Source organism: Phyllostomus hastatus, unplaced genomic scaffold (genome assembly GCF_019186645.2).
Source record: "Phyllostomus hastatus isolate PE091 unplaced genomic scaffold, TTU_PhHast_1.1 phas_contig_150, whole genome shotgun sequence".
Taxonomy (NCBI): domain Eukaryota; kingdom Metazoa; phylum Chordata; class Mammalia; order Chiroptera; family Phyllostomidae; genus Phyllostomus; species Phyllostomus hastatus.
The window spans coordinates 19,378,847-19,390,072 of record NW_025333611.1 but is presented as its reverse complement, the minus strand read 5'-3'; the positions used below and the strand labels follow the sequence as shown (position 1 = coordinate 19,390,072).

The 11,226-nt window shown below is 48.6% G+C and overlaps 1 protein-coding gene across 1 annotated transcript; it reads left to right on the top strand.

The window, feature by feature from the left end:
* The first annotated feature begins 2,298 nt into the window (after positions 1–2,298).
* On the top strand, positions 2,299–10,687 carry GM2A (GM2 ganglioside activator). Its single transcript, XM_045825580.1, has 4 exons — positions 2,299–2,732; positions 7,697–7,858; positions 9,586–9,768; positions 10,116–10,687. The coding sequence occupies exons 1-4, from the start codon at positions 2,643–2,645 to the stop codon at positions 10,269–10,271; spliced, it is 591 nt and encodes a 196-aa protein (XP_045681536.1). The 5' UTR covers positions 2,299–2,642; the 3' UTR covers positions 10,272–10,687.
* The last annotated feature ends 539 nt before the right edge of the window (positions 10,688–11,226 follow it).

Genomic DNA, 11,226 nt, shown 5'->3' with positions numbered 1-11,226 from the left:
CATTAAATTTGTTCATTTTCTCTTGTTAATCCGTCTTGTGTCTGTTTGATTATTAGATCATCCAAAAGAACTGAGAAAGTAGAGGGAAGTTTCTTCCTCTCCCCACAGTGGCTTGTCTGTGACCTCTACATTTGACCCATGTGCCTGCTTCATATGCATATGAGGTGGCAATCACCCCTCATTACACTCAGGGCACTCGCCACACCAGCCTTTAGACACATCCTGTCTCCCCAGCAACACCCCCCCGCCACCACACACAAGCATGCTAGGTCACCCTGGACCATGTTGTTCTGGGGCCCAGACTCAGTCCTCCAGGAAACACATGATGATGAACATTAAGAGTTGTGGCAATTTCCACACTTCCAACCCATCACCCCTGGAATGTGCGTTCTTCAAGGTCAAGGGCCTTGTTTTAATAATTGTCATTTTTCTGTGTGTGTGTGCACCTGTTGTATGCCAGGTAGTTGTCAACCTTGACTGCCTATTTTAATCACCTGGGATTAAAAACCAAAACAAAGAAATGAATGGTTTTGTCTCAGCTCCAGAGATTTAGATGTAATTGGTCTGGAGAGCTGCCTGGGCACCAGGATTTCTCAGCGCCCCCCAGAGGACCGCAGTGTGAGGCCCTGGCTGGGAGCTGGCCTGAAGGGCTCGACCGTGTTTACATTTCACACTCGCTTTCACCCCAGTTGTTTCTCATTTCTCCCAAGGATAGTCAAAATCTGCCTCCTTGGTGAGTTCTTTTTAGGCTCAAGAAGGTAACCCACTGCACTTTGAGTTAGTTCAACCTAATTTCTTATCTTCTGATATTATTACTCTTGGATTATATCTTGTTTATTTCTTTATTTGCTGATTGCTCTTCTTGAATAGACCCTAGTCCCATGATAATAGACAAGGTCTTTATCATGTTCAACAGTTGAGTTTGTAAGTATTTGTAAGTATTTGTTGGATGAGCAAATAGCTTAGTGCTGAAAGGTAGTTTATTATTATTATCGTTATTAGTTATTCTAAGCCTTGTTTTGCAAATGAGGAAACTGAGGCCAGAGAGGTTATAGCCCCTGACCAGGATCTCACAGGATGCAAGCCTGGGTCTGCCTGACTTGGAGCAAGCACTGTGAGCAAGCCACTGGTCTGCTCTCCCTTCCACAGTGGTTATAGTGTGCTGAGGGCAGTATCGAGTGGTTGGGAGGAAGTGGTTAATGGGGTGGAAGGGCCTTGGCAGGTACAAAGATGGAGAAGAAATGATGCTGGAAGGCAGGCTTGCAGTCCCCTTCCTATTTCCCAACAAGGCCCCAATGATACCTGTGTTGGCAACCAGTTCCCCCACCCACCAGCTACACATCCACCAAGGAGTACAGCCACACGGACATCTCTCATCCGACTGTGGGATCAGCCTCAGGAGAAGTGAGTGCTGGTTGTACTTTTGTTCGTGACTCGGCCAGTCCTCTTCTTCTTGGGGCCTCAAATTGCACTTGTGTAGAATGAGGCGGTGCTAGATGAAAGAGGGAATCCCTTATCAGATTGGGAGGAAGGTGTGCAATTTAAAAAGCATATTAAAAGATCAGGTAGCCCAAGCTGGTGTGGCTCAGTGGATTGAGAGCTGGCCTGTGAACCAAAACATCGCCGGTTCGATTCCCCGTCAGGGTACATGTCTGGGTTACAGTCCAGGTCCCCAGTTGGTGGCGTGTAGAGGCAACTGATGGATATATCTCTCGCACATCGATGTTTCTCTTCCTCTCTTTTCCCCCCTCTTCCTCTCTCTCCAGAAAATGAATAAAATCTTTTTAAAAAATCAGGTAAAGTCTGGAGCTTAGCTGACACTAATGTACTAATGCCAGTTTTCCAGGTTTTATAAAAACACTCCATCTTATTGTTAATGATGGGGAAAACAGATAGCTAGCTGTGTACTATTTTTGCAACTTTTCTGTAAATCTAAAATTAATTCCCCAAAAAATGTTTAAGAAGATGATTAGGTAAGTTTCATACATCCATTTATTCAACAAAGATTGGTTGTCTTTTATGTGTCAGGCACCGAGTACACATCAGTGAATGAAAGTCATGGTCTCATCCTTTGTGGGGTTTGCAATCTGGTTAATACCCCTATTGCTTTTTTAAAAAGCAAACCTCAATTACAAAATGTAGTAGATTAACAAAATCTTGTTTGATGAAAAACAAATGATCTTCCCGCTTTGTCACTGCGTGAGTTCGGAAGCAACAGCTACGCCCCGCCCTCCCTTTTCAACCCCGCCCCTCCCTCGCGCTTCGGCCCCGCCCCCCTCGCTTGACGTTAGGTCCTTCTTTCCCAGCCTCCCTCTCCGGCTGTCAGTTCAGCCCAGTTCCTGAACTCAGCCGCGCCCCTTTCCGTTTTTGGCTCCACCTTCGCTCCTCTGAACTTGGGGGCTTGACGCCCACGGAGGAAAGATGCTCATGGAGGAACCTCTAAAGTGCGGAGTTGGGAAAGATTTGTTCCAGCTCAAGGCCTTGAAATACCAGATCCCAGCGGGTTGGGACGAATCTGGAAGTGGCAGCGCTTAGCTTTGCGTAACAATACACAGCTTTGCATAACCAACTCTGACAGGCATTTAAAGGCGTCGCGGCAGCCTCAGACGCTGTTGTCATCTTCGTGCAGTCCCACTTTTGCAATGATGCCCGGGATGCGGGCTCCGATCCTGATCGCCCTGGGCTTGCTTCTCGCGGGACCTGGGGTCCTTGCAAAGGTCCCACCGAAACAGGTGAGTGCGGTTCTTTTAGAAGGCTGTTCCCACTATCCTGGCATGATGGATTGGGATGGGATATAGCTATTCCGGTCCCTGAAATTCCTTCTCTGCAGCAGAGCCTCTCTCAGGGTTTGTTTTCTTATGTGGGAGAATAAGAAGCTTTCCTCTGCCCTTCTAAGTTTTGTCTGTTGACAGGTGACAGATTAACGAGAGAAAATAACCAAATTTAATCACATACACATGCAGGTAGGAAACATACCACAGCGGCACATCTTGGGGAGGCCCGTCCTGAATTCCTTCACCCATCTGTACAGTGAGCAGGGGGGCGGTAAGACCTTGCTCAGCTCCAGACCTCTTCAGAAGGTTTAACCTCACTTACTCATGTACTCTCCTGCCCTCTTTCCAACGTCTAAATGAGTGAAGTTTTGCCAACCTGGAAGATTTAGGCACTGCTCCCAGGCCCAGAGACACAGCCCTGTTTACCTGCCCATCCTTTCTCCCAGGAAGAGGCCTGGCACCCTTCCCTTCTCCTCTGTCTGCTCTGTGGCTTGGCCTGTCCTGATGGGTGGGTGGGTTCGAGAGACCCCCCAAGCCAGAAGGTCCAGACTTGCACCTCTGGTTGACCAAGGTCCAGCCCTACCCCTGGTTGTGAGCCATGGAGAGGCTCTGACCTCTGAGCTTGTTTTTTCCACTTCTCGCTCACCCCAAGCTTCAGACCCTTGGGGAGGGGAAGTTCTGTCTTTCTGAGACCCAGAGAAGCCTAGTTTCATTGCCGCTTTGGTGCATAGCTGAGGGCAAGACGCTCACTATCGCTGGCAGCAGCTAAAGAGAGAGGCCTAGCTGAGATCTTCTTCTTCCAAACACCTTGGAAATATTTGTCTGAGAGTAAGAAACAGTGTGGTGTTAGGGGAAAGTGGGATAGGATAGGACTGAGAGCTGGGGGGCTTGGCTGCTGATCCTATCTCTGTCTCTAGTCCATGGGCATAACCTCGGAGCTCCTTGAGCTTCCCTTAGTCTCTTCATCTGTGAAATGGGCATGATGTCAACCTGTCTTGCTTGTGGGTTGTGGGTGAAGGGAAGTGCTCTAAAATCTTAGACAAGGTGATGTAAGCCATTGGACTCAGCCTCACCCTGCCACAGGGGCAGAGAGTCTGTTTGCCTGTTGAAGGAAGGAGCGGGCTGTTTGGGCTAACTTTCCCGGAGGGCTCACACTTTGTCCGCGAGTGTAGGGTGAGAATGTTTCTCTTGGCTCCAGGTCTGACCACTATGAGGTGGAGTTCGGCTAGGGCTCGAGCTTGCCCTACATCCCCATTCTATATGTTTTGGCTATGGATGCCATGCCGGACCATTCCAAAGGGTTCTTAGATTGACAGTTTTGGAGGGGGCTTGAGACATCATAGAGTTCATCTATCACACCCATAGAGAAGGATAGGGGACTCATTCAAGATTACACAGCCAAGTGGCCATCTCAATCCTTATCTGCCATCGTGTAGGAGTTCTCTGGGATCATGTAATTCAAAGCCCCACCCCTGAGATCACAGGCCAGATGCAGGCTGTGAGTGTTTTCAGCATCCAGAGCACTGAGTTCCCGTCCCTCCTCTAGCATTAACCAGTCTCGGGATGCTGTGTTGGGTACCAGGGGAGAATTCCTGGCTCCATGCTGAGAATACAGACTCCGTGATAGTCTACAGTGACTGTCATTTATTGTGCATACACTGTGTGCTATGTGTTAAGCCACGTGCTTTTTTTCCTAATAGACCTTTTTTGGGGGAAATAATCTTAGATTTACAGAGAACTTGCACAGATAGAACAGATACCACATACTCCTCACTCAGTTCCCCCTAATGTTAACATCTTATTTACCATGGTGCCCTCGTCAAAACTGCGATGCCGACATTGCTATGTTACCATTCATGAAACACTAGACTTTTTATTTGGATTTTACTACCTTTTCTGTGAATGGCGTCTTTGTCTTTCAGGATTCAATCAAGTGACCACATTGTGTTTGTTGTCTTCCCGGTCCCCTCTGGGCTGTGATACTTTTTCAGTCTTGTTTTCATGGGCTTGACAGTTTTGAAGAGTTGTGGCCTTTGCTTTCGGTATACAAACTTCTCCCTCTCCCAGTAGCCCAGTGAGAGGATATAATTATGCCCATTTGATAGATGAGGAAATCGAACCCCAAGAGGGATTCACTTAGCCATGGTCTCAGCTAGTGAGAGTGGCTGAGGTCTGATTCGAACCCAGGTCTGTGATCTGTAGCCATATTTCTGCCTCCAGAGCTGTGCCTTGCCCCTCTGCCCTACGTTGTCCCATATTGACTCTTCCCATATACTGGGATGGCAAATAGCTGGTGCCAGGCCTGGCCCTTGGTGGGCATTGCTAATTCATCATACCTGCTTTTCTGGATGAGGCTGACTCAGCTGCAGAATTAATTGTCATGGAAGCCTCTAGTCAGGCGTCTGGAAACCACCTTGTTATGTCTCCCCGAGGGCCTGGGAGAAGGACAGGGGAGGGGATTCTTCAGCTCCGACAGGGCATTTTGGACACTTTTTCCAGCCTGGGATCAGTCCTCCATGTTAATCGGATTGCCTTAGAATCTGTGAAAGCAGCCCCTGAAAGTGGCTAGTCCTCCTACATACCGCCTGGCCTGACTCTTAATTCCAGACACTTTTTCAGGTGACAGTAGTCTTGTAATTGGTCTCCCCACTTCCACCTTCTTCCTCTCCAAGCTGGTCTCGACCATTAAACAGAGCATGGTACTCTCCTGCAAGGGGGCTCCATTGCACTTATAGAAAATTCAGCCTCTGGATTATGATCTATGGGGTCCTGTGTTAAATGATCCTGCCACCCCTTCAACCTCATCTGGGTCCCTTGTCCACAGCACGTGGCCCACTGGCTTTCTTGTGCCAGAGCAGTTAAGCTGCTTTCTACCACAGGGCCTTTGCACATGTGCCCTCTGCCGGGACATTCCTTCTCTCTGTACTTACACATCCGACTCCTCATCCTGCAGGAGTCCAGCTTAAGTATCACTTCCTCATCACCCTATTTAAGTAAGTCCATTGTTACTCTCGTCTTTTGTTTCACTATGGCACTCAGAATCATAGTGGGCAATGGATACATTAGACTAAGCTCTAAAGACAGGGCAGGAACCTTTCTAATTGTTTACCATTGTTAACGCAGCACTGAGCCCAGAGTCTGTGGTCATTGCTCCACATGTTTGGGGAGTGCATGTTGAAGGACGCATTTATTGGCTCTTACCCTACACAAGGGGCCCTGGGGAATACAGGGATGAACCAGGCCCTGTCCTGCCTTTCTCAGTCACGGCACAGTGTTTCATTCCAAGCGACAGAAACCCATTCCAAGAAATTCAAGTAAAGGTGAGTTTACCCCAGGTACATGAGGAATCTCATGGAACTGGAGGCAAGAAAGAAGTGGAGGCTGGGACGGCCCGTGGCTGTCATTCAGTGAGCTAGCTCATGCTTTGGGCATGACCTTGTGTTATGAGCATTACATATATGCTCTCGCCCCTGCAATAGCCCCGAGAGGAAAGTATAAATGCCTCCACCTAAAAGATGTGGAAATTGGGACTGAAGAGGAAACTGCTTGTATGATCACATGATATGGTGGCTGAGCTAGGATTTCAGCCCACATCGGTTGACTAAAGCCTTGACTTACCCCATATCTCACGCCAGAGCCATGCCCCTCACTGCCTATTTCGATAGGGGAGAGGAGGGGGTAGATGATTACATTCTTCTCTTTTCCATAGACCCTTAATTCTTGTCCCTTTGTCTTAGCCATGGGTCATGGGTCTCGAGTTCTAGCTCCATCCCAAAGCTATGACCCAATAACAATGCAAAGGCCAAGGTCCTCTGAGTGACTTTGCCTCCATCTCAATTCCCAAATCAGAGGCAGAGAGAATCTGTCACCTAACCAGACTGGGTTAGGTGTTCCTTTTTGGCCCAGTTGGCTGTGGGTGTGTTGATGATGGGGATCGGCTTGGGGGTGTGGGAGTAGTAGATTTTCCTTCTAAGCTGGGCTGTGCATGGTAGGTGGATTGTAAGTTTCCCAGAGGGGGCTGGGAAAGGTATGGGGGGGTGGGCAGAGAGTCTGCATGGCGTGTGGGAAGTTTGAAACATCATAGATGAGAACGGAACCATGGGTGCAGGGCGTCCGTGGTCATGTGTAATTGGACAAGATGGTGGAGTCAGGAGACCTCTGGGCGATGTGCAGGAAGAAGAGATGTGGCTGAGCAGAGGGGGAGGGTGACTCAGAGGGAGATGGGGCCTGAGCAATGGGATGGGAGACAGAAAGCACTGGTTAAGATTGGGGAACATCATTCATTCAGTGAAGACTGTTGATCAACAAGTGGCTCCCTGGGGGTCGTTTCCTATGTGTCCTATTCCCTTTCTGGGTTCATTGCACACCCTTCCAGGGCGACGTTTCGGATGTTATGCTTCCTCCTGTGTTTGTGCTTCCTATCATCCCTGGGCCTGCGCTGGGGTGGGGGCGGGCTGTTTGACAGGAATAAGGTCCAGGGCTTGGGCTGCAAAGGGAAACCCTCCAGAAGCTGCTTTCTAAGGGGATCCTAAGACTGGCTGGAGAGGAGTGGGGAGCAGGGAGGTGGGAGGTCAGAGGAGACACCTACCAGAGGCGGATATGGTTAGTCTCCTGTTTGGAGTGTCTGAGCATCGGTAACACTGAGTTCCAATTCCTCCTCCTCCAGCATGAGCCGCTTCAAGGTCTGGTGTACTGGGCTTTATAGTTTGGCATGCTTTGGGGGGTTTTATATTTTGAGCCTTTACTTCAGTCCCGCTTATGAAGTGGTAAAACAAGTGTCACCCCAAGTTCACCGATGCGTAGTTACAGATGAAGCTCGGAGCGGGAAGCCACCTCGCCTACGGTCATTTCTGTTGATCCTTCTAACTGGTGAGATTTCCTTTGGCCAACTTTCCTTTTCTTGCTGCTGTGATTGTCCCTAGGCATTCCGGATCAGTAGCTTTTCCTGGGAGAACTGTGACAACGGGAAGGACCCTGTGCTGATCAAAAGCCTGAACGTGGAGCCCAGCCCCATTGTGGATCCGGGGAATGTGACTGTCAGTGCCGAGACCCTGACGAGTGTCACCCTCACTTCTCCCCTGAGGGTGAGCCTGGGGGTGGGTGGGATCGGTTGGGAGTTTGAGGGAAGGGGCGGTGGGCCAGCTGACAGGGGCCCTGAGGGCCCCGAGGGACCAGTTCCTCAGGGAACGGAGGGTCCTGGCATCCCAGAGCAGCAAAGGAGGCGTGCGTTTGTAGGCTCTGTACTGAGGTTCATAGAATCTCTGTGTCACGTGCTGCAGATGGGAAGGAATCTGCTGTCAGCCCCAGCAACCTCCAGGCGAGCGAGCGCATGATTGACGGCTTCCTCACACCTGGCAGGAAAGCTCCACCTCTCGGCCAGGAGGGCACAGTGCTCACTGTGGTTTGACAGTTTTGGTTGGGCATTTTGGTTTCGGTAGTGGTGCCATTAATTAGAAAACAGGCACATCAACTAACAAGTGATACGTAGTCAACTTTAGAGAATGAAAATGGTCAAAATGGGGTGGGGAGAGGAGTCACCTGAAGTCTCACTGCCTCGTGATAAGAGGTAAGCATTTTTAATGTTTTGGAACAGTCCCCCATAAAATCACATATAATGCTAATTTTAATAGATACATATGTGAAAATTGGCAGTGCTCTGTGTAAATGTCCTCCTATAATCTCACTCCTCATGAGATAATCATTGGTAGCTATTTAAATGTCCTGTCAGAATTTTTTCTGCATTTGTAAATGTATATATTTACATGGGTGGGATTATATGACATGTGCTATTAAACTCCCCCCCTTTTTTTGCATCATACTATATGTTCCATATCTCTCTCTATGGCATTTGGCTTAGATCTACTTAATCATTTTTAAATGGTAGAAATGTTGTTATAGATCTGCCATAATTAACAAATCTAATGTCAGATATTCAGTTTGTTTCCAGGGCAGTTTTTTTTTGTTTATTTTGGTTTTTGGCTATTATAAACACCTTTGCAGAGATTATTCTTAAAAAGCACCTTTCTCTACTTTTCTGATTGTGTAGATGCAGATTTTTGGGTCTTTTTTTAAAGATTTAATTTATTTACTATTTTTTAGAGAGGGAAGGGAGGGAGAAAGAGAGAGAGAGAAACATCAATGTGCAGTTGCTGGGGGCTGTGGCCTGCAACCCAGGCATGTGCCCTGACTGGGAATCGAACCTGCGACACTTTGGTTTGCAGCCCACGTTCAATCCACTGAGCTATGCCAGCCAGGAGAGTTTTGGGTCTTTTGATACACATTGCCAAAGTGCCTCCAAATGTTCCAACCCAGTTGTCCTCTTACCGGAAACAACAGCTTTGGCTCTTTCCACACATTTGTTGACATTGAGCGTTTTGTAAAATCCTTTCCAAGCTTGTATACCATCCGAAGGAGGTTCAAGTTCCTTTCATAAGCTTCTTTGCATTTTGTAGTCACACTTTGGGAGAGTCTAGGAGGCAGTGCTCGAGTTAGCCAATCAGCAGTCAGGTAATGACAAACACACATCAGCTCCAGTTAGCTTCAGCCATGGGGTGGTGCTGACTGCCTAAAGAATTCTCAGGCTGTGGTTCAGTGAAGGGAAAAAATCACATTTGATTATTCAGGTCTGTCATGGGCTCAGGAAAGGGTAATATTGGGGCACGTGCCACAATACTGTCATTTCTGGTTCGGAAATCTCTAAGATCCCAAACAATTTAAATCTCTGTGATTGAAATGAAATGACCTGTTAAAGAGGCACAGGAGCTAGTAGGTTTGCCTTGGAACTGACCCTTTTTCCAACTCTTCTCTCCAGGCAGAGGTGATCGTGCAGAAGGAAATGGCTGGCTTGTGGGTCAAAGTCCCGTGTGTGGAACAGATCGGCAGCTGTACCTATGAAGACGTCTGTAACATGCTTGACATTTTCCTTCCCCCTGGAGAGCCCTGCCCAGAGCCCCTGCATGCCTATGGGCTTCCCTGCCACTGTCCCTTCAAAGAAGTAAGTACTCAGGGAGAGAAAGAGAGCATTAGACTGGAGTAAAGACCTGGGGTTCAGAGAGAAAGATCCTCGCATTCTCCTCTTGCAGATCTAGGTATGATCTTTCCTGAATTGCTTCTCTTTAGAGAGCCTCAGTTTATCCATATGTGAAATGGGAGACTTGAACTTTGATGTGGCCTTCAGTGCCTTTTAGCCATGCTCTCAGTGCTATGGCGATCTCTAATCTCCTGTGGCTCTTAGGAGAACGGGAGCGGGGATGGTTCACGGCTGCAGCCCTAGAGGCGGCTCTAGGAGAGGGTCTCATCAGTAGACTCCCACTGACCTGCAATCCACTGGCTTTTCCACAGGGCAAATACTCACTGCCCAAGAGTGTTTTCACCCTGCCCCACCTGGACCTGCCTGGCTTGCTCAGCACCGGAAACTACCGCATCCAGAGCATCCTAAGCAACGGCGAGAAACGTCTGGGCTGTTTCAAGATGAATATCTCTCTAGAGGCTTTATAATGTGGCACCAGCTACAGAAGAACAAAGGGGTGTGAGGAAGGTGACCCCCTTCCTCTGTCTTGTGTTTGTCAAGGCCCAATTCCGATTTTCTGTCCCCCTTCAACCCCCTTCCCACAGTAATGCTACTACCCTCGCTGCAAACCATTTTGTGCCACTTACATTTTAGGTGTGGGCAAGCAGCCTGAACCAACGGTAGGGAGAGCTGGGTGGTTCTTGACAGCTCAGGACACCTACCGGGCTGGCCACTCCCTCTTCCTCCTCACCGCTGTGGCTCTCGTCTCAGAGCTTAACTCATCTTCCAGACAGTCCAGCAACAGGACGAACATGTTTTGTGATCCCACGTTCAGACTAACCCAGCCTTGCTCTCCTTCATGGTTTTCTCATTAAAATTGTGTTGTCGTTAACTTAAAAGCAGAGTGAGAGTGTTAACAGTTTTCATTTTACTCCAGCCCCTTCCTGCAGTGAAGGGCCTGAAGTAGTAGATCTCAAGCGTACTTCCCTGGTAACATCTAGAATTAGCTGAGGTAGTCTTTTCTAGATTTGCCTAACTAGCAAGTGGGGCACAGCATATCCTGGAGAGGCAGGGCACAGGGTGGGTGGGGGCTTCCTTGGGAGAGAGATTTAAGGATGCTGTACATAGTATTTAAGATAGTTTACAAACTCAGGCGCCTGCAGGGCCAAGCACGAGACATAACCGAGTGACGAGGGCCACGGGGAACGCACACGGGCCTTCCCTTTCTATAACAGTGTGTATGTGCCGATGTGAGACATCAGATGCGCAGTCTCGGCAGGGGGCTGTGATCGGGGCCGACGGGCCTGGGGGAGTTGGAAAGGGCATGTGTTGCTGACAGGGGCCTCTGCTTTTTAGATGCAGCCAGTTAGTGTCTCACTGGAGACACTAGTGAGAATGTTGTAGGCCCGGTTTGCCAAATATTCTCAATTTCTTTTTCCATAC